The sequence below is a fragment of the Trachurus trachurus genome (genome assembly GCF_905171665.1).
Source record: "Trachurus trachurus genome assembly, chromosome: 22".
Lineage (NCBI taxonomy): Eukaryota > Metazoa > Chordata > Actinopteri > Carangiformes > Carangidae > Trachurus > Trachurus trachurus.
The window spans coordinates 10,267,586-10,291,342 of NC_139907.1; the positions used below are offsets into that span (position 1 = coordinate 10,267,586).

At 40.8% G+C, this 23,757-nt stretch overlaps 2 protein-coding genes across 3 annotated transcripts in view; one reads left to right on the forward strand and one right to left on the reverse strand.

Annotated features, from left to right (window-relative positions):
* Nucleotides 1-249: 249 nt before the first annotated feature.
* Nucleotides 250-10,598, reverse strand: atl1 (atlastin GTPase 1; the record flags this gene model as incomplete). The annotated part of the gene is made up of 14 exons (XM_083998598.1): nt 250-363; nt 2,018-2,032; nt 3,309-3,740; nt 3,851-3,922; nt 4,350-4,406; nt 4,628-4,755; nt 4,935-5,073; nt 5,167-5,259; nt 5,520-5,576; nt 6,357-6,407; nt 6,729-6,833; nt 7,399-7,533; nt 7,937-8,187; nt 10,559-10,598. 14 exons carry the CDS (start codon nt 10,596-10,598, stop codon nt 250-252), a joined length of 1,689 nt encoding a protein of 562 aa, XP_083854724.1.
* A 1,366-nt stretch (nt 10,599-11,964) lies between these two features.
* Nucleotides 11,965-23,757, forward strand: part of map4k5 (mitogen-activated protein kinase kinase kinase kinase 5) — a 33,883-nt gene continuing 22,090 nt past the window's right edge. For both annotated transcript variants that reach the window (XM_083998273.1, XM_083998274.1), the window contains exons 1-4: nt 11,965-12,439; nt 13,296-13,561; nt 17,347-17,404; nt 23,572-23,662. In XM_083998273.1, the coding sequence (XP_083854399.1) occupies nt 13,454-13,561; nt 17,347-17,404; nt 23,572-23,662 (257 nt within the window). In that variant the 5' untranslated portion in view covers nt 11,965-12,439; nt 13,296-13,453. The remainder of the gene's footprint in view (nt 12,440-13,295; nt 13,562-17,346; nt 17,405-23,571; nt 23,663-23,757) is intronic.

Here is a 23,757-nt window from a genome sequence, read left to right on the forward strand (position 1 = left end):
AATCGCTTCAAAGCAGACACCCCGCCCACTGAGGAGGTGCCGATACATGAACATTATACAGTCCTGCTATTAGGTTTAAAGTAGTGACCGTATTGGTGGGGCAGCGCCAATACCAGAATAAAAGAGAGTGCCTGATGGGTGAGGATGTTTCTCCTCCTCTTCCTCCGCTTCCCTCCCCTTTCTCCTCCTCCTCCCTCCTCCCCCCGTCCATCACCAGGAAGTCCCTGCTGTGTTCTTGTCTCTGTCTAATCAGTCCGTCTTCTTGTCCTCCTCCTCGCCGACCTCGTCCACCTGAGGCCCAGGGAAGGCGTGGTGGTACAGGTGCCTGTGATTGGCCGCTACATTATAGAGCTTGTAGAGAGCCTGTGTGGAGCAGAGACAGCACGATATAAGTAATAAAACAAAACAAAACATCAAACATTACAGTGTGTGATTTCAGTGTGAATGTTCAATTTTGTTTTTCATTTTCACTTGCAAAAATATAAAACTGATGATGTGATTTTTGTTTGGTCTTGTCCCTGCACGTCCCTGCACAGCGTATGGCTTGTCGGCCGGGGCGTCTCTGCAGCAACACAACACTGACGGTGCTGAGAATACACAATTAAGTTGTGAAACATTTTACCTGTGATTTGGATATTGGCCATAATGCACTTTTGATTGCATTTTGATTAATTGTGCAGCCGTAGTCACAAGCAGGAAATTCAACTCCTCAAAATGGGTTAAGAGAGTGTAATGACAGGGATTAGGGGTTTAGGAAAGAGCAATAAAGTAAAATATTGCAACATTTTATGACATACTATCAATATTCTATCAATAGTTTACATTGTGACAGTGGATTTGTGTTGTTTTTGAGCGTCCGACAGGCTCTACTCTACTCAGTTTAGGTAGTGACAACTGTGATTTGGATATTGGCCGTAATGCAGTTTTGACTGCATCGTGATTAATTGTGCAGTTGTTGTTACAGGCAGGAAATCCAAATCCTTCACATGGGTTAAGAGAGTGTAACAAAAGGGATTAGGGTTGTAGGAAAGAGCAATAAAGTAAAATATTGCAACATTTTATCAATGGTTTACATTGTGACAGTGGATTAGTGTTGATTTTGAGTGTCCGACCGATGGTGATTTCTTTGTTCAGATTGCAGAATCACGAGTACTATGATGTAGGATGTGGGAGTTTTTCTAAAAAATAGACTTTTCAGGAAGAAAAAAAATCAATATAGCAATATAACATATGTCACCCCACCTTGAGGACATGGACTGTATCACAAGATTCTTGCAAAAACCCGGCCCTCATAGAGATTCAGTTGTGCAGCAATGTGGTTGGGTAAAGAAGAGGCCTGGTTAAGCTGCGTTTAGGCTTCAAGACAAAACTGAGGTGCCAGGTCTCCGTTAATCCTCCATGTCTCCCACTGGTTTTAAAAAATGATCTAAATAAAACTATAATCCCTGAGTGCTGTCTGCAGGTATTCATGTCCAACCTCTATCCAAAATACAGAACATCCTAAAGCTAAAATGTAAAAAAAAAAAAAAGTTATTCCTCAATAAGCTCATTGTTGTGAGCGCATTAAGAACTGGACATTTTTACTGACTCAGATTTTTCTGGCATCCGGGCTGTGGTGTCTGGACAGTCGGAGAAAACCAAAAATCAGCACGAAACAATGAAATTGAGGGGAGACCAAAAAAAAAAAAAAAAAAAAAATAGGAGGGCAGCGATCTTAAGTGGAAATTACACGCTTGAGTTTTTCTGTGGTGGAATATTACATGGGCTTCGACTCTCTGTGTTGTAATTAGACTAAATACATTAATTAAGCCTCCAGTTCTGGGGCAGTCGCCCAATTAGCCCAGTCTGTAATGCAGCCCAGGATAATGGTGACAAGGAGAGGCAGCGAAGTCACATTAAGAGTCACTTATTCATTCAGCCGTGGCGTGGCCTCCACAGTTTCCAGCTGTTATTTAATTACTGATGTAGAGTATCTGCATCTTTTTGTAAATAGTGTTGTGAACATTAATTCACTTACCTCATTTGTACTCCCCTGCAGAGGCATAAAAAAAGAAGAAAAAGAGACACAATGTGAGAGCATACATGTAACATGATGTATAATATAGGTTTGTCAATAACAGTTCATTACTGCTGTAGTGGATCTTAGCTTGGATGCATCCTCTGCCTCAGATTTAGAGACTGTTGCCACCTAGTGGTTCAAACACACTGTATCACCTCTCTGTGTCATCTGTGACGTTTTCTCTTAGCTCATTAGTTGATTAGTCAGAAAACAGGAAATTAGCAGACAGTTTTTATAATAATATATTAATTGTTTTAGTCCTGTTTTAGTATTATGACACAGATTCACTGGGCTCTGCTTCTCAGATGTGAACATTTGTTGGTTTTCTCAGTCCACTGTGATGGTTGTACTGTACCATAAAGATGAAGGAGTATTTTTTTTTTCTTTTAAATATTTATCTTTAACATTTTATAGGGGAAAGAAAATGAATAATTAATACCATAACTTTGATTTAACTTCAAACTAAAGTCAGGGTTTTTGTTTGACCATTTCAGATAAATCCTCAGTGTTTCATTTGCTGCCAGTGGAAACCAGAGCTGATTTATATCTGCATATCTGATTTTGACTCTGAATTTCAGCTCTGAAACATCAAGTCTCCTCTCTCTTTGCTATTTGCCTCCAGGTGGTTAATCACACTCACACTCAGTGGACGGGTCAGTCAATACGAGTGTGTGCACATATAAAGAAGGTCTTTATCTCTTTGTATAGTCTGCAAAGATGCATAATTACATTATAAACTAGAGTTGCCTCAACGGCTGCAAAAAAAGACTATTCTTAAAAGTTGGTTTGAACCAAGTATTGTAATGAATAAAGTCTGGGTTGCATTGTTTTACGATTTCTGTTGGAAAACTCTACAGCCAAAGTTAATGGTGCAAAACTTGAGACATTAGCTATTTGGTCTCATGCTATTGCCTATATTCCTGGGCTATTCTAATTTATGCTTTATTTAAATTATTGTTTGGAGGTGTATAATTGTTCAGAATTATGTTTTTCTTTTTGCTGGCATTTGTTTGGGTGACCTTTACTTAATCGCAAATCTGTGATTTATTTATTTACTCTTCTTTAATGTATTTATTCATTTTTGGTTGTTGTTAGTCCATACCTCTGTTAAGGAGTTGTATGTCACATTTTTTCTCTTTCTTTCAATAAAAAAAATTTAAAAATAAAATAAACTAGAGTTGAACTTGATGACTATTGGTTCAAGTATTGATAACGTTGGACAGCCATCTCTGTGCAGAACTTCATTTACCTGGTCCCACAGAGCGCCGGCCACCTGGTCGATGACGGCGCCCAGTTCCCGGTATTCCCCCGAGTAGCGGATGTAGGCCCAGGTGCAGAGCGTGATGAGCGCCAGACCCAGGATCATGTTGCACAAGCTCGCAATGATGTCCACGCCCACAAAGCCCGTGATGCCCGCGGCCACGTACATGACAAAGATGACCACGAACAGGGTGGCCGGCGTGCGGGCCGCGTGGAAAATGTTCTTGGAGTCATTGTGCTTGATGTACTGGACGAAGACCTCGTCGATCTCGCCCTCCAGCTGCTGCAGGTAGCGCCGGCTGAACTCCTCGCCTCCCATCTTCTTCACGCCCCGAAACACCTGCAGGGCCTCCTCTCTGATGACGCTGTGTCGGTTCTGCAGCTCGCTGGGCGCCAGGAAGGGCCGATCGCCGCCACAGACCTGGAGAGGGAGGAGGGAGAGAGTGGTCAGACGAAGGAGGAGGATCACACAGCTGGACGTTCGTTTGGTATTTACTGTTACTTTTAAATCCTGTTTATGTTTCCACCTACCCCCTCCATCTTCTTGTTGTATAAATCCTTTGCAGCTGCGACTGCTGCCAAGTTATTCGCCTCTGCTGTAGCCTGAGAGGAAACGCATGGAAAAATGTATTGATAATGTAAGAGAAGACCAAGCAGAGCAAATTTCATGTGTCACAGCATCAGAACTAGAAGAACAGATGCACAGGTGAGTAATCAAAAAAGTTACAATAATATATATAAATCTACTTTATATAAATAAATATAAAAAAAACTAAAATAGAAGTTAAATTATAGATACACCAACATATTTTCCTTTCTTTTTTAACTATTTATATTGTACGATGTGTGATATGGACCTGTGTCTGAAATAAAGCTTATATACGGTATATCAGTGTGTGAATGTGTGTGTGAATGGGTGAATGCGATGTACTGTAAAGCGCTTTGGGTATCGTTCAGGTATAGTAAAGCGCTATATAAATACAGACCATTTACCATTTACCATTTATAAATAATGATTTCATTAATTTACCTGTAGCATGGACTTTGGATGTGGTAGTTCTTCACCTTGGTAAATTTTGATGTACGCCTGAAAGAAAGAGTGATGAAGAAAGAGTGAGGAAGAAAAAAAACTCAACATTTACTGTTATACGTGTTAAAAGAAGAGGATATGACTGTCCAATTCAATCCAAAGGGGAAGGGTGCAGCCTGATGACGATATAGTTGATTATATGTGCTGTATATCTATATCGCAGTACGTCTGATTTAAAAACTTGACTTGTGTTTCTTCGCATGCTCCTTCACTCTGACCTTGAAGTACTCCACCAGGCCTCTGCAGGTGATTTTGCTGCCGTTAATCTCCTTCACGTCGATGTTACGAGGACTGAGGAGCCAGGGGACCAGGACCTTCAGGTTGTTTATGAACTCGCCATCGATTTCTAGACGAGAAGGAGGAAGAACGAGCTTAATCTATGCTTAATCTCTGCTTGTTGATTTGCTCTGTTTTCCAATCAATTTCTGCATTTCAGTCCTGGTTTTGATGATCCCCAGCAGAGAATCACTGGAATTCATCAAACTAGATGTTATAAAACACACATATAAAACAGCTGGAGCGTACCTTTAATTCTTCCATCAAAGTGCGGGTTCGTGGCCACTTTGAGGCCGGGGTGAGGCATCAGGAAACAGGAGATATTGGTGAAGCAGGAGTGGATGTGTTTACGCACGTTCTGCAGCTCCTCGTGTTGGTTCTCTGAGATCTGCAGAAAACATGGACAGTTGTGAAAAGTGACATGACGTAAAAGGGGAGAGGGAGCTGACCTTTAACCGCCGTGACACCAGTGATGACCGACCTTCAGTCGCTTCTCCAGGAACTTCATTCCTCCTTCTTGTCCGTAGGGAAACTCGTACGGGAAACTCCAGTCTCGAACGAGAAAGATCATAGACTAGGAGAGAGAAAAATGTCGCTCTGATTCACTCACTACATGATGTACTGTGGATTTTAAATCAAATCACATCTACATGTAATTACACAGCAGGCACAGTGAAATCCTTCTCTGTAATTTAACTTTCCCTTGCTCATTAAATTATCTTACATAACAAACCTCGATTCAGTGTCTCAAGCTGCTCAGAATAAATAATAGTAACAATGTTTGAATATCATTTAGAGACATTTGTATTCAATCAGCAAAGTGTTAAACAGTACCTGGAATGGTTTGAGGAAAGTCTCCTCCATTGCTAATCTGCCATACTCGGTGAAAAGCTGAAATAAAGCAGACAGGAATAAATCAATAACCATGTCAAATGTTTTTAATAAAGGTCCCACATTTTACACTGCTCCAAAGTGTTGATCCATAAGAATATTTGTGGTTTCGAGTATTAAAAAACATGTCAGTGTTATCTTACACAACCTCTCTCAGCTTCTCTCTGCAGCAGCTCTATTAACAACAGATCAGTGTCAGCCAATCAGAAGAGAGGAGGCTCTGAGGCTCTCTTCTGATTGACTGATTGTTTTCTAAGTGGTCCAATTGAAAAAGAGCAGATTTCAGGTAAAACACGAACTAAATCCTGCAAGTTTTGGACAGTGGGTCCAGGTGGGCGGGGCTCGAAGACTGCTTAGTTGTGACATCAGAAGGTTACAGAATTCCTGACAGCTCATTTTGAGGCTCTGTTTCTGATTACAGACTGTGTATATTTCTCTGTAGACTGATCCTTTGGCACTTTCAGAGTATTAATATAGAAGCTAGCAAGACTTTATAATCACACTACACATCGATATTTACCTTCACACTATGTGGGATCTTTAAGTTTGTTTTCATGTCAGGTATCAGGTATATTTGTACCACTAAGATGTGCAAGATCTTCTGCTCTAAACCTAAATTCAGAGGTTAAATATATATAATCTCATGTTTATGTTTCTACTATGAGTCACAGTTTACATCCTGTTTCTCTTCAAATGTATTTTTGGCAACAGATTTCAAATGTCGCCCACTGCTCTTTAGGCTCTTAATCGTGCATTAGTGTTGACATTTGACAATGTTACCTGCAAATGCTGAAGGTCGTCCTCCTGTACATTCTGTGAGATGTTGTAAACCTGGAAAAGAAACAACATTAATTTACATTGTATGTCTTTACAGCTGCTCCATAACAGTCAAAGATTGACCTGTATAAGACCTGGTGATGATGGCACAGTCCATCCTGACAACAACATAAAAGTCTCTGCACTAGATTTCATTGTCATCCATCTCATACTTGTCGGTGAATTTTAGTCTGGACCAAAGCGGTAGTGGGGGGAGAACCACATCGCTGGCTTGGCTAAAAATATAACCCTGTATTCTTACATATTAAGAATATTAAATATTCATAGTCTTCCACTGAAGCGGAGCTGGGTCAGACGGGTCAAAGTCATCCGTACCTGCATCGAGCTGATCATGGTGCTCAGGGCGAAAACAGTGGCTGAATCCCTCAGCGTCGACTGGCTGTCGAACGTGCCTTGTGTGTCCATTAGCAACACAGCGACCTGTGTAATGAGACAGATAAAGACAGTGACCTTCACTGCGTGGCGGTCCGCATGCTTCTCCTGCCTCTATTGTGCTGAGTAAAGACGGTTGTAATATAGTGTTGTGGATTATTATAGTAGAGCCGGAGCTCCAGGGAACATGTAGGCAAAGAAAAATGAGTAAGGAGATGCGCCCTGAGCAGGTTGTTGTGGTGTTTTAATGTGGCCATAAAAGAGCTTGAATTGAAGATACAATATGGGGACGTCTTTATTATCATGTTGGGATGAGATTTAAAGCTGATAAATAGACCTCAGGCTTTTCCTTTGCTGTCTCGACACTAACACGGACATAAAAGAAGCTAGTTGGAAGCATCTCAATGCAAAAGTGATTCCTTCAAGTGTTAATTCAAGTGAAATTAAATGAATGTGAAGCTGAGACGCAGTGAAAAAGAGGAAAACCTGTTGCTGAGATATAAAAGAAAGAGTCAGTATAAAGCAATGGGGGGGGAAATGTTATCATGGCATCTTACTGTGTCACGTTGAATTATGTCACATCGTGGTAGTAACACACAGCTTAAGACCTCACCTTTTTTCCATCTGGCTTGTCCACCAGAAAGACCTCGCTCCAGATCTGGATCCCGGTGGTCTCCCTCTCGGAGCCCCCCCTCCAGGAGAAGCCGGTCAGAGGCTCATCTGATTCCCCAAGCCAGATGTCAGAGGCCTGAGCACCGTGAGATCAGACAGGTCACTTCAACAGGTCAGTTTATCTCGTATTGTTCTGGATTAAATATAAAACCCTCTATCTATGTACTGCGTCCGACACTTCACATATTATATATAAATCAGAATAAAAACATACTATACTAACTGGCCAGTTTTCTGTTATTCTCTTGCTCTCTTTTGCAAGCTTTCTATCACTGAAAAAGCCAGAGTTTAAATGCAATTTTTTAAATAACTTTTCCACCCTGAAAACAACATATCAGATATTGAAAATCACTTGTACTGCTTTGTAAAACATCTCTTTTAAACATGCATATCTAAAGTTTAGTTTGAAGACGGGGGTCTAAAGTCACACTCTGGATCCAAAAAGCTCAACTTGCAACAGACCTGCTCACATCACTTACATGATTGTACATGTACCGCAGCATGAAGTCCATGAGGAAGGACTTGCCCTTGCGGAAAGCCCCGGCCACAGAGATGGCCACCACGTCCCGGTCTCTGACCTCCTCGGCCAGCAGGATGCGGCTCAGCGCGGCCTCGTCCAGCTCGAAGGTGTGGTCGTCTTTGACCAGCAGCACCTGGACGGGCCGGGCTCGTCCGTCCGGCTCCTCCTCCTCCGAGCTCCAGTCGTAGACATTTTTGTCACCGAGGGACCCTGGAGGACGAGTCGGAGGGGAGACAGATTAAAACATTAAAACATGTTGCAGCAGAGCAATAGAAAAAATGATTTCGAAAAACATCCCAATGGATCCTGCGTTCTTTATCTTAGGTCTTTACCCAAAAGGTCATAAGTACAATCCATTGCAATGTTTTGGAAGAAGATCAGCAGAACAAGTGTTACGTATTGGCTGACAACCTTTCCTTTGGAGAGAGTGACATACATACGAAAAGGAAGGCAAGCATATTCGAAGAGTATGGAAACCGTTTAATGTGTTTGTTAATGGTATTGATTTAGCAAATGACAATGAAGAGGAATAAGTAGGCATGTAAACCTTGTAACAAAATTAATGAGTTCAAATACCCGCAATTGTATTAAGCCCTTAAATTATGCACAAAATGTTTTATGGCTGAGAAGTGGATGTTTGTGATGTGTATATGTAATGTTTGTTTGTTTGGTTTTGTTCTGTTTACAACACTTGTACCATAACAGGTGCCTTCATTAATGGAGCACAGATCCACATATTTGATATAACTACAAATAGGCCTACAAGTGTATGTGTATGTAAGAAAATGTTAATAAATATATTGTTTTAAAAAAAAAACATGTTGCAGCGCTCAGGTGAAAGAGGGAAAAAAAATCAACCTTAACTAGACATTTTCAACTTTGAATGTGCATTTATTAAAAAGGCAGAACTGTGATATTAACGATGAATGATATTGCTCTCCATTAATCCTAAACAGAAAGTGAAACAAACTGTAATTACTGCACATGAGGGAATGAGCACTCAGAACTTCTTCACAGAGATAAGAAAAACTCAGCTCCATTAGGTGAACAAACAGGAAAAGTTGAGTCCATTATTACTTCCTGTTTGCCTCAGATCAGTGGCTACGCCCTCAAGCTTGTTAATAACAATAATGAATTACAACATGCCATCCCATCCCATCCCATCTGTGAGCATCCAATGAGATCATATGCATCCACTGCTTTTTCTGGAGCTTTCCAGGCAGTGACTCAGTGTGTTTCAATCTCCTGCTGTCTCATGTAGAGTGAGCGAGCTGCATGAAAACCCTGAAGCAGAAGATTGGGGGGAATTTTAGCTCCTTAATCCCACTCGTCTTTTTTTTTTTCTGTCATGCTACAACAAACTTGGATCCGACGACGATATAAGTTTTGCAAAGCTCAGAACGGTAGAATCTGAGCTTTGCAAATAAAACCTAAAATAATAAAAAGCATCCTTCCTCACACACAGTCATTAACCCACTTCAATCTCAGCGGCAATTGTGCTGCTGATTTCCACGGTGTAATTGTGAGTTGAGCACGCCTGTAACGTTTCACAAAGGCACAGCAAATGGGTAAAAAATTTGGAAGCACTGCTAAAAGATTAATGCAGGGTGCCAAGTATGCACACACACACAGTGAATAATTTAAGGAAGAATCATCCAAGGTTTCTTCTTCTCAGTCCCTGTCTGAAGAGGAAGACTGTCAGCTTCACTCCACTCCACTCCACCACTCCTCCTGCAAAGGCCTCACCCAGGCCCGGCACTCGCCTTCCTGGTTAACCTGATCATGTTGCTGCTGCCCCTGGAGACGTCAGAGGCAGAGTCTGCTCAAAGTGGGTCAGGACTGATAAACTCTCTAATGGCAAACAAAAACAGCATTTCACCCCCTCTTTTTTTTCTCCTAAAACAGTCATTCAGTCATTTATCCCCTCTCTTTTTCACAGGCCTGTATTTAAAGAGCCACAGAGTGATGTCAGTGACAGTCAAGAGACTGGTGATCATCCTAATCATGGTGGTGGTGGTGGTGGTAATGATGATAGCAATGATGATCAGGTCAAAGATGATGCTGATAACATGCTCTTTACTGATGCAATATTACATAATTTCATGGCAGATGCACCACTGACCATTATCAGAGCCTCACGTTTGATAAACTCAATAATAGCAGAAGGTTATTTCCAGGCCTTTTGCAGCCTGGAGGTATTTCCTGTGTTGTGCTGCTGGTTATTTAAATATCTCCTTTTCTTTTTTTTCTTGCTATTCCATGCTGTAACATATTTATAAATAAAATGTCTGCTTTCTTATGCTTGATTGGCCGATAGTCCTGCAGTGACAGAGACAAACATGGTGTATTTCTCACTGCCGGAGACATTACAATACATACGGTCAGGATCAAAATAAACACACACAGTGCTCACAATTCTTTGTCGAAATGAAAACAAGCCTTTCATCATGGAGTCTGAGATAAACATGTAATTGGCTGCGTTGCTCACACCCTCGGCTCGACACGAAGAAAAAAAAAGAGGAAAATAAAAAATAAAAAATGTGCGTCAAGGAAAGCGTGAAATATCAAATGTCGTACGTACACTCACCCCAGCTGTCTCTTTCTTTGCGGTGCTTCGCCATAATACTGCCGTTAAATCCCTCTGTTTGTCCGTTAATGAGCGACCCTACAGTCGGCAGTCATGGGTGTCGGGGGTGGGGAGGATGCCCTATCTCCGCCGAAACGATGCTCGTATCGCAGGAGGATGATGGAGCTTTTTATTCCTCGCCTGCTGCTGCAGCGGCGGCGTGTGCAGCCAGGTGGCGCTGTTGTCTGTTGTCTCCCCTCCTCTCCCTCTCTCTCTGTAAAAAAGTAGAAGCTTTTATAATGCGGAAAAAATGAATGCGGCTTCAGTGTTCGTGGTGTCGAAATGCGAGCAGCGGCCAAGAAGTATTGGCCCGTGCAGCTGATAATCAAGGCCGATTTCATTCAGCCTGATGTGGAAACAGCGTGTGCGCACTTCCCGCTGCCGCCGGTAGGTGGCGCCACTTACACAAATAATGGAATACGTGCTGCCTTTGCGTACTGTCGTAAATATCCACACAAACCTCACACCATATGTTGTTGGCAGTGGCATTGTAATGAGGGGGGGAATAATTAGCAATTGTCTTAAGATGTAAAACGTAAAAAGTCAAAGGTTACTACATTAGTGTAAAAGGTGAGCAAAAAACAAACAAAGTTTCAGATCACAAATCCAAAAGTATAGATAGTGGTTTATGCAGGCAAAATAATTCATTGAACAAATGGTGCTAATACGTTTGTTTCATGATTTATTTTCCAATTAAGCGATCAAACAAAGGAACAAAGAAATCAGGCCTCCTGCTGCATCTCCTGCTCTGGTAGGGGAGAAAAAGAAAGAGAAAAAACACATAGGCCCATTCAGGCACATGCTGGTCCTAAACCAGTCTTCCCACATAGATAACCTAAGGTTCCCATGGCATTACCCAAAAAAAAAAAAAAAAAAAATTGAATCAACTAAACTATAGGTTCAATAAGCTAATAGTAGAAAAGAAACAAATAACTAGCCTAATAAATGAGAATATTATCAGGAAAAAGGGCAACATAAAATAATTCAAACTCAAAAAATGAATAGTTAAAAGAAAAAACGAGACAGTATCCAATACTAGCGAGGAGCAAAAAAAAAAAAAAAAGTATAAAAACTGTCAAATAGGCCTAGACATTTCATCCATGCTATGCTGTTGCAACAAACAAACTAGGAAGCACTTGTCTTGATTCCTAACATCCTAATACTTTGATTATGCCCGGAACTGCTGGATTTACTTTACTTTTCTCTCTCTCTTGACATCATGATGTGGCTGCAGGCTGGCACCAAGCATGTTTTGCATTGCGTTTACTATACTTATCATTAAGGTTTTAGTATTTACGTGGAGCTCCTGAACGCAGCACCAGGTCCAGTAACTGCGACTCCCCCTCAGAGATTGCAGAGATTAGCTACAGTTACAGACTGTTGCTTCTTTTCTGGGGGGCTTTTTTTTTTTCCTTTTCATGGAGTGCATTATTAAAGAGCAATACTTGACATTGCATTGGTAGCTTCACCGTTAATCTTTTCTTTTACTTTTTCTTATTTTTAACACATGAACCCGACGCTTCTGTAAAAAAAAAAAAAAAAAAAAAAAAACTGTCAACAGAGGGAAATGACATGTAACGTCTGCGCTGCCGTTGCTCTGAAGAAGACGGAGACTGGGCGGACAGCAGCAGCAACTGCAACAGCAGCAGCAGCAGCAACAACCGACTGAAGTTTACTACTGTTTCCTCGATAACAAAGGGGCTCTGCTTTTTTATTTTATCTCTTTTCTGCGGTTATTTTTCGACGCCATCGTGCGGATTATAGAAAACCCTGGAAAAAGATTTAGGATGCAACAGTCGCCCGTTCGCCGTTGCCGCCGTGTTTGTATCGTTAAAGGTACGTACAAGTTAACGTTAGCTTAGCTTTAGCATTAGCATTAGCTGACCTGATGCTAAAGCCCCAACTCACCACATCCACAGTTAGTAGACCGGACCAGACCAGACCAGGACCTGGCTATTTACTGGAGTGGACATGCAGTGTCCACTGCTAAAGTTAGACACAAAGCTCATGTTAATTTAACGTGTCCTTTAAAAGTGACATATGTTTCAATGTGAGCGTTTTAAAGTATTTTATTTTGAAGGGCAGGTTTAAATGAAAACTAATGCGAAGAGTTGTTGGGGTGACAGATGACATAAGACATAACGTTATTTATCCCACACATGGATAATTTGGTTGTTACAGTAGCATTGTAGCATACGAGGTAAGGAAAAAAGTAGAAAAATTAGAGTCAGAGTCCATTTTATTGTCATTCATAGTACATTTGTACTGGATCGAAGTTACAAAAACACAAGGCAGCATGACAGAAACATCACACAAAAAACAGACCAATATTTTCAATAATAATAGAAATGTTACAAAGATAGATACATATCTGAAAGAGATTTATAATGAAAAAGTAATACCCACAAATCTATCATATCTAATGTAAAAAAAAATATGCAGATATAGAAATATGAAACGATATAACACAAACATATAAAAGTATAAAAAACAAAGAGAGACACACTCTGTACAGTTATGTGTCACAAGAACAGTTTATTAGATGTCATGGTAATGGTGTCAGAGAATGAATATTTCTGACATAGCCCGCCTTAGTTTTGGATGAGTAAATACATATATGTGTGTGTCATATTTGCACTTCACTTCTCTACTTTCCTTAAAAAAACATTTCTTATGTGTCTCTACCTATCAGGACATGGCGCCCGGAAAGGGACAATTTGAGCAACGGTGATAAACTACTGTTCAGGACCTACGCTTCATCATCATCCTCATCATCATCATCCTCATCAAACCAGCATCATTATTAGATCGAGCCAACTAAATGTAAAGGATCGTTTGGTTCAAGCCACCATGGATATCTTTCCCCGGCCAAGCGGAGAAATTCAGAGGAGGAACCCTCAGCATGACTTCGAGCTCATTCAGAGAGTGGGAAGTGGGACATATGGAGACGTGTACAAGGTAGAGTGGAGTTGCCGGTTCCCACAGCCTGTCATTAGAGCTGGAGATATATTGGTTTACCATCACATAGATTATCAATGCCACAGACCCAATTTAAGGCGCAGTGTTGTTTGTTTTATGAGTCATGAAAACATGTGGCCAACACATTTGACAGTAGCTGCTGTTGAACATGGGCCAGTCTCTCTCAAGTCACGTTTACAGCCGCAAAAAATATGACTGAAATAACCTGTTACACCACTATATACACTGAGCTAAAGATGAGAATCATAATTGTCACTTATCACATGAAGTTGAGTCATTATGTTAGGGCAGCAACTAATCATTATGTCACAGTTTATCAGACTGTTCAATTTAGATTAGATTAGGTTTACAATCTATAAAATGTCAGATAATACTGAACAATGTTGGTCACAACCTCATATACTGGTTGAGGTTGAGGTTTTCAGTTTTATTTTGTCTAACCAATGGTACAAAGTCATTTATCATCATTTGTGAATTCAGTTTTCATTTAGTTAAACAATAATGTAGTCTGCAGACTAATCAATAATGAAAATAATGCCTGCAATGTGTATGTAGGTGAGTCTTTCCTGTCTGAAAATATTCCCTGAGCTTGTTTGTCTGTTCAGGTTGAGTGAAATGCGTAGTGAGTGCCTGTACCTGCTTGTCCCTTTTATACACATCACTTTCTCTTCTTGCAGTGGAGGCCAAGTTGCCCATGCTCTTAGGATCTAGAAGTATTTCTGATAGCGAGCAAACAATTTTACAAACTTTCAACTAGTCTTCAGTGTCAGTGTCATCATGGTGGTGCAGGTGATTCTTTATAAACACACATTTATCTATGTAACATGAGAACAAAAAGAACAAAACCACTAATGCACCACATTTATTTGCTGCATTTCAAAGACCGGCCCAGTTTGACGCAGTTAATTTTAAACTCAAGATGAAACTGATGAGCTAGACCCCAGTCCCCGATATGTACACATTTGCAGTTATTTACAAATACCCACCAAACTGCCAAAAACAGATCCTGCCGCAGACTCGGAGCACTTTCTGTTGTAAGGGATGGATGACTTGGTCTCACTGTGACACAAAACTTTCCAGTGTATGAAGAAATTTTTTGCAGGAATTACAAATGGCTCTTCAATGCGGATGCAGCTTTTACCGAAAGTCACTCGAACTTTAAAACCCTTCACTGGTAGAAAGCAGACAACATTGTTCCTGCATTGCACTAAAATATATGAATCAATGTTTTTCTTAAAAAAAAAAAAAAAAACCTACACACACAAACTCTCCACACCACTGTGGTTTATCCAGATTTTTCACTCTGTCAGTGAGTGTTAGTGTGTTATATGCTGCAGAATTTTCTTTCTTATCCATCTGCCACGGACAAACAGATGACCCATCTGATCCAGAGTGTGATAGTTCAGGCTGCCTGTCATGGTCCCTCTCTCCATACAAAGCCTCTCTGGCCAGCCCCCACCCCCAGACAGGCCACCGGAGGAATGCTGCGCCTGGTATTCTCCCAGAGCTTCGCAGGCTGAGGGCTGCAGCGGGCTGAAATATGATCAGGCCCCTGTCTAAACATGCATTTCACTATGGGTGTGTTCTGCGCCACACTGACAGCGGAAACACCTCAAATTGGGGAAAAGTCCTCCCCTGGTCCGCGATGCACAGTTGAATTTTAAATGTGCACAGCCTTCTTCAATTTGAATGATTAATTACATCCCATTTAAATTAATCTGAGAGTCACATATTCTTGCCCTTTGCTATTACTGCAATAATGATTCATTTATCTTCATTACAGTGGCTCACCCTTGACTCTCAGTGTAGTTTCTTGTTATTTTGTCCCTTTGTGTGTTTGTATTTTGATTTCAGTAAGGACTTTATAATTGTTGCTACACATCATGTGCAAGAATCTTATTCAAACTCCAGTACTTTTTTTTTTCCAGATCTTTCTTTTTAGGCAGGTTTTACTCTGGATTTGATGAAAGGCCACTAAAAGTATCAAGTAAAAGCCAATAATGTTAGTGAGTGGGGTGTTTATACTTGCTCTGGATCCAAATAAGGAACAAATGAATCCTACACACCTGTACTAACTTTATTAATAATGTTTCGGTAAGACGTTTTTGATCCTGCACAGCTCAGTAAGCTTCAACTTTACAAAAACTTTGCTGAAATTGTTCAAAGTTGTAGGAAAAGGAAATATTTCCCTCCTTATTATAAAAAGTTTCTTGTGTCCCCAACTTCACTACATTTACCTTTTGGCACAGGGAAGAACAGGTGTGTCTGATGTCTGCATAGATCTGACATGGTGATTGATCTTGTGTCACACCTTGTCTGTTCAGAAGTCTGTAACATGCCGTCCTCTCCTCCTTCCCCCCAGTCAAAAGATCGTTTCAGGTTGTTCACACTGTCTGTCTGCTGCATCACACATGTGAACTCTCAGCCTTAAACTTCCTCTTTAGGGTTTTAGATCTCATGTCTGTCGTAGCCGTTTCAGGAAGCTCGGCACAGGTTCTAAGTAACTCTTTGGTCATTTCTCAAAAACAAAACACATTTTAAAGCAAGATAGTCGAACGCTTCTGCAGTTGAAAAGACGTATAAATAGCTTATCTAACACACGATTGTTCAGTCCACACACGGCAGAATAATTGTCCTGTTTTGCATAATAGGGAAGTTGTTTTCTGTTAATTGTTGTTGTTATGTATGTGCATGTGTGGCATCAGCTGCAGAACAAGTGTAACCTTTGTGTAGGACACCGTTTGGATGTGTGAATCACCACCAGTAGGTCCCCAGTGTTGAAAGGTGGCCACGCTGGAGGGTTTTTGTGGTTTACGGTTGATTTAGCTGCTCGTCTCATCGCTGCACTCCCACGGATTAGGGAGCATCCCGTCTTGACCTGGATTTGGATGTCAGCGCAGCCTACTTTGAAAGAGAAATCTCTGTAGGATAAGATAGATGGATACTTCTTTTAAAATGTCTTTCTGTACATTAAGATGTAGTTGAAGGTGTAATAAGACACCACAGTGTTTAGATGGCAACGTACAAACATAAAGCTGAAACACAGAGAATGAACAAACATATGCAAGTGTAACACTGAACCATAAATCATCTACAGCAGAAACATTAAGACGTTTGGTGATCATCATAGTTGTGTCCAGCCTCTTCCTGCTGACTAACACTGACCATGTGGTGTCCTACTGACCTCCGGGGATGTTGCTTGTTTAAATGGACTTTTAGTTTGGTTGTAAGATACAGTACATTACTCACTACAGAGAATATTTTTCACTCCACTTCTCACAGAGGCCAAAGCATCATACAGACGACAGTCATTGGTTTAATGCCTGTGTAGGCCAAAACTGCAACTCATGTCCCATCAAAATGCAGGATCATGGTTGTAGTGATAATTTCCTTTTGATGAGTCATCTGTCTATTTGGTTATCTAATTCATTGTGTGTTTAATCAATAAATAACCATGCGAAAATAGTAAAAAAGAAAAAAGCCTAGGGCCACATTAGCATTTTTTAAATTTGCATAAATATAAAACAAAGTAGGACTACAGCTTCATTTCCTCGTACTCAATTTCCCAATTCATCATTTGAACTGAAATTACAAATACCCATTTTCTCAAAATATTTAGTTTACTGACAAACAAAGATGGCAAAACTTTGCATCCAAGGGGCTAGTAGTAGTAGTATGGTCATTTAACTAAAGCAGTACTTTTAACAATAGTAACAAAAGGAAATTTGTAGCCTCGCTGACAGTTAAACTGTTGTGTCTTTCAGGCTCGAAACATCCAAACAGGAGAGCTCGCTGCTGTGAAGATCATAAAGCTGGAACCAGGTAAGAAGAGTGACCGTGTTTGTTACTATCTCAGTTTTTCCCATCACTGTTTTTAGATTTTTTTTTCATCGGAGCTGAAAAAGTCTGGAAAACAAGTCTGTTATTTTCCAGGGTTTTCAAAGGAATGCATGATAGGTACAAAAAAAAGACAGAAAATATCGTTGCACAGTGCCAGTACACATGACAGCAAATATTTATGTGTTCCTAGACCCATTGGTGTTTTTACTTTTTTCGTATTTCTCATGTGGAATGACAGTCTTTTAGTCACAATCATAGCTTTTATGACCAGTTACAGAGTCGCAGTTATATTGCCCAGTGTTCCTGACACCGCGTTGATTTTAAAGCAAAGTCGGCTAAAGGGTGTCATTTTGAAAACAAAAACAGCAGCAGCAGCGTGCGTGACATATAAGTGTATGAGGCAGCAGAGGAGAGGAGGGATGACATTTGTGCCTGTGCCCTGCTCTGGGGTCTGTGCCGCTGATGACCTAGTGACAGAGTTAGTGCGATCCAGATTAGTGGGATTACCACCAGGACTTTGTCCCACCGGCAACCAGACTGAGCTCAGCTGATTGGAGAGATTCACTTCTGTTTGTTTTCTCTTTCACCCACCCTGCTGCCACTGTAGGTGTAAGCGCTGTGAGTTTTTAGATTTTAGTTCTGCGTTTTAATACAGTTGTCCCACATAAACTGGTCAGTAAACGTAACACGCCTCAGTCCCTCCTTGTGTACTTGGATTATGGACTTTCGGATGGGACAACCACAGCTCAATGAGCACCAAGAGGAGGAGGAGGAGGGAGGCAGTCGGCATACTAGCACAGGACAGCATATACACTCTCTGTTTAGAGCGCTAAAGGCCAAAACAAATCGTCTGAAGAACAGTTTTTTACCAACGAACTGTGACCTCGACTACCACTTCCCTCAGCTGAACACCTGCTCACACATCTGCCCTAAGAAGCATTAATATTACACTACTGAAAGTCAATCCTGTTATTTGTTTACATACATGTCAGTGCTGCTGACGGTGTTGCCGACACAGGTGCTTGTAGCTTTAGTGTTTATATTAAGCTACTTTGTTTTATATTTGATTCACACCAAATGTCATTGTGCAGTGGATAATGACAGTAAAGTTAATTCATTAAAAGGTTTATTTTCGTTTGAGGTCCACACACAGCCCTCATCAATTTGAATGATTAATTACATCCGATTTAAATTAATTTGAGAGTCACATATTCTTGCCCTTTGCTATTCCTGCAGTAATGATTCATTTATCTTCATTACAGTGTCTCGCCCTTGACTCTCAGTGTAGTTTCTTGTTATTTTGTCCCTTTGTGTGCTTGTACTTTGATTGCAGTTAGTACTTTTTAATTGTTGCTAGACATCATGTGCAAAAATCTTACTCCAAGCTCCAGTACTTTTTACCAGATGAATCTTTTTAGGCAAGTTTTACTCGGGATTTGATGAAATCCAATGAGATCCATATGTGTCAAAGTGGGTGTCAAATAAGAAACAGAAGAATCATACACAGTACATAGCTGTACTAACTTTATTATTTTGATATGTTTAGATAAGTAGTTTTTGATCCTACACAGCTTAGTAAAATAAAAATGAGTAGAAAATATTTCAGTCGCTTTGATTTATCTTTGATTCACACCAAATGTCATCCTACAGTGTATAATGACGATAAAGTTAATTCATCAAAGGTATATTTTTGTTTTAGGTCCACACATATATTGTATAAATCAGTAAACCCCAGATGATCCGTCTGAGATACATATTTTTGATCCCTGATCAGACTGTAGAGGTCCTGATCTTTGATATAAGGCCTTGACATACTCTGTTGACATAAAGGGGGAGGGGGGATTAGAGTGTGTTTGTGTGTGCAGCAGAAGATCAGAGGGGCTTAGCTACAAGTTGGAAGAAAGACTGGACGAGAGATATGTTTGTCTTGCCCTCATGACTCCTAAGAGTAGAAATTGTAAATGCACACTCACCGATTTTCATATGAATATCATTTGTAGGGATGCCACTGAAAAGCGGTAACTTCTAAATGATGAAGAACATGCAGCATTTTTTAAATCAGGAAGTGAAATGAGCTTATCAGAGTCCACCACACTCACACTGAAACCAGAGAGGCCGAGGAGGAGAAAAGTGTGACAGGGTGTTAGCTAAAGCAGGCCAGGTTTCATACTTTATTTACTGAAGTCGAAGACTGCTGCATGCTTGTTACTGAACATGTAAGAAAACCTTTGTGAGCACAAAGCCGATAGAAGTCATCGATCAAAGAAGCTGTTCAGCCAGCACACACTCGAACTGCTTCACCACAATCTCCCATCCACTGCTGGTGTGATTTAGCCGCAACTTCTGAGGCAAATAGGAAATCATTGTAATCATTGTAAACCGAAGCGGACTCTTTGTAACAGCATAATTAGCCAATTATCTTCAACTTGGCTTTTTTTTATCGACTTTGTGTCTGAGACAGCAGCAGCCCGAGCTTCTCTTTTCATGTGCTACATCAAGTAACGGCAGCTGGATGCTCTTGAAGATGTGTCACCTCTCATTCATGTCGAAGCTCAAGTAGGTCTAGTTGTTTTCCTGTAGCACTTAGAAATACCCTGACACGGATGAGTAAATATCTTCACAGACACACTGTCTGAACTCCCAAAACCAGCCCAGTGAATCCACATCAGCAGTAAGAGAGAGAGAAGGGCAACAGGGTGACAGGATAGAGATAGATAGATTTTTCTAAACAATAAGTAGGTACAACTCTAATCCTGCTCTGAGTTTATTAATTAAATGTTTCTTGCACAATACAAATTGTCCCATTTTCTGCCCCAGGTGGAGCAAAAATGTTTCCCAACGACTATCCCAAAGCATCACTCATGTTTGCTTTATCCTTCTTTTGAAAATGAAACAAGGGTTTAACCAAGACCAGGTCATCCTGTTTTAAGCAGGACTCTCTCTCTCTCTCCTTTACCCCCCTCCTTTGTAAAAAGAGTCGCTCCTTTTCAGTGCTGGAGGTAAACAGCTGTGGGCGGACCGTCGCACCAAACAGGTTTGACCAGGAGGGAAGGAGTTAGGAGGAGTGGTGGTGGTGGTGAAGGCCTCTGGCTGCAGGGGCTGTGGGGAGCAGAGCCGGGTAATCTGATCATTCAGAGAGGGGTAAACTATCTGTAGCGTTAATCTCACTTCACATAACCGACCACTGAGGGGAAAGTTGTCGTCACTGTTTCTCTTTATCACCATCACTCTTCTCGTGACGGTGCATTTCTTTTTTCCAGTTTTTTAAAGTCCTGTCGCTGAGATGTTGGCACCATCCTCCTGGCAGTTTCCATTAGAGATTCAGCTGCAAGCCATTTGGGTGTGGAAGAATGTCTCTCAACTCTGTGTGCCGCTGGATTTATTTTTCTATGAGCTGTTACGTCAGAGCAGAAGTGGGAACTCTGAGATATTTTTTTTTGAAACGGTGCTTTGAATTTTTTTAACCTCTAAGGTTAAACCGACGACATGCATAAAAATCATCTGAGTGTGAGGGGTTTGTCGAGACTTAATTTTTATACTTCCTGCACACAGAATTAAACTTGAAGCAAAGATGTGTACATTTAGAGAGCATAGGGAAGCGCTCAGTCTGAGAGGAAGTGGCTACACTTTTCGACTTCTCAGCTCACCAAGAAGAGAAGATTGTGGGGGGGACTATTTTTTTTTTTTGTGTTTGTTTTTTATTTTTGACCAAGCATAGAGTCACGTCACCGAAAATACCGTTGCTCAAATTTTTGTGGCTCCTCGAACCGCTTGCACTTTGTCAACAGATGCATGTGAAAATGACTGTGATCAGCAGCACTTCCTGTTTTAATGTGAAATGACACTAAAATGAGTAACTGTGTAATTACACCAGCGGTTATGTTGTAACCGAATTAATGAGCTTGCCCTTAAGTGGTGCTTGCTTAGTAGTATTTTGTAATGTGACAAACACACAGAGACTGGAAATAATTTTCACGTTTAAAGCTGTAGAGCTGTAGTTTTTTTTGTTAGACTGTTATTCATTCATTACATCCTTATTGTGCCCCATAAAAACAATAAGCGAGGCTGAGAAACAAAACTTTAGACGGGTGCAAACTGAGTAATGCTGGCATCTCACCACGGTCTCTCAGGCATCTGTAACGGGAATAAGGAAATGGAAATAATGGACCTGCTGGAAAAAATAATTGTATGTTTTTGTAGGGTGAGCAAATGAAAGAAATATCTTGAAGAGGATTTAAGTAGAACTTGGGAATTAAGCTGTTAAATTCGCATATTAATGGCTCTGTAAACCTCTTCCCGCATATAGCAGATTGCATAATCATGGTACATCCTGCCACAGGTGACTTACACTTCCTTTTGCAAAACATCTCTGCTGTGATGGCACTAAAAAAAAAAAGTATTCAGATCGAGGCCTGAATCTGATGAAGCCACATGTGAAATGATGTCGTCCACATTAGACTCAGGTGTACATGTCATTGGTTGTTCTTTTAGATCGGTCTGATACGACATCTGATCCTCTGATTTGACTCAACACAAGAGTCAGCAACTGATGCATTAAAAGCTCATTGACATTTGCCAGTTTGTTGTTCTGCATGGCATCGGCATCGGCATGCCATTCACACTTCTGTTCAGCCTCTCACGTGAGAGAGAGAGAGACTAACCCCTCCCTCGCAGAATGAAAACAGGACTGCCATACATACAGTATGGTAATTGTACGTGGGGGGGCACGATATACTGTATCTCCATTTATTGTCTTTGCTTCCCACCTTCAACTGCTGCTGCATCACTTTTTTTAAATCAAACTTTTAGTTTTGTTTTCCAAACCTTGACTACTTACTTACTTATTGATAACAAATACAGAACATAGCGACAGACATAAAGATGAGAAGATGAGAAGTAAGAGAAGCCACAGTAGTAAACAAAAAACAAAATAAAAATCCCCTCCCTCTCAAGAGCCCCCCCAGCCCCCCAGGACCAAAAGTTACAAAATGGATTACAAACAATTAGTTTTGCTTTTCTTTCTTTCTTTTGGCATCTGGAGGTTTTGCTCAAACAGTATTTCGTTGTAAATGCACAATGACAATAAAGATCGTTAAATTAGGTGGCTAGATCCGCTCCTTTAGTTTTCCCGCCACCAAAACCCATTATAGATCAATCTTAGATTCCTTGACTCCAATCACACGAGCAGTGAACAACTCCAGGTAAATTATATCAGGAAATGTGAGGATCCAATTGTTCACTGACAGCTTATCGGGGGTGTTTCCACCTCTTAGCTACTTTGCATCACTTTTAAAAGTTAACCTGGAGCTGCAGGACGTAGTAAGTTGCTGGTCACCTCCTCATCTGTCAGTGATGCTGCCAGTTTGTGCTGGACTCTCTCTGACTGTGTTGTCAAACCCAGCCATCGAGAGAGAGAGCCAGCCTTGTTTACATGTTAAGATTGGTGAGCGGTATTGACACGCTTCGCGCAGGAAGAAAAAAATGGTTTATTGACAGCAATTTCCAGCCACAAGTAATGAGTAGCCTGCTGTTTTGATTTGAATGTTTTTGGCAGAGACTGTGTCCATTAAATGGGCTTAATCTGGACGAGTGCCTATGATGACAGTCTGTTGATAGAGCGCTGAAGCTGGCAGGGCCTGGTAGATTTTAAACCTCCTGTTAATGTATTCCAGCGCCGTGTCTCTGCACAATTGAGAGCAGCTGGGCTTACATATTTTTGTCCTCTTACTTCCTACTGGTCGGATGTGTTTGAGTGCATTGCTGAGCTGAAGAGCAGCCTGGATATTTGCCTATACCACATAAACTTTAAAAGTACAAGGTGTTCTCTCTATAGATATGAGCCGGTTGATGAAACGTTAAACCATATAGTCGGAGGAATGAAAGAGGAGATTTTAAAGCTAAAGTTTAAGGCTCCATGTATGTACGTATCATTAGTGGTTATTTTTGTCATCATTTCAAATAAGGTTTGTTCCTGTGTCAAAAATATCCCCTAACTTGTGTTTTGATTTCATGCCTGCAGTCATTTTGTGAGGTGTTTGTTTCCGAGTGGAAAATATCTCACTTACAATGAAACAATTCCCAGTGCAGAATACGAAAAAAATAATAACTTTCTGTCCATGTGTCTGTGTGATTTCTCCCTCTCTTTCCAGGGGATGACTTTTCCATCATACAGCAGGAAATCTTCATGGTGAAGGAATGCATGCACCACAATATTGTGGCCTACTTTGGGAGCTACCTCTGGTAAGAGCCAGCTCCGAATAGTGCTGCTTTGTCATTTTACTCTCAGTATAACTATTTTTCTCTCTTCGCTTGCTGCCAGTTCAAGGTATAACATT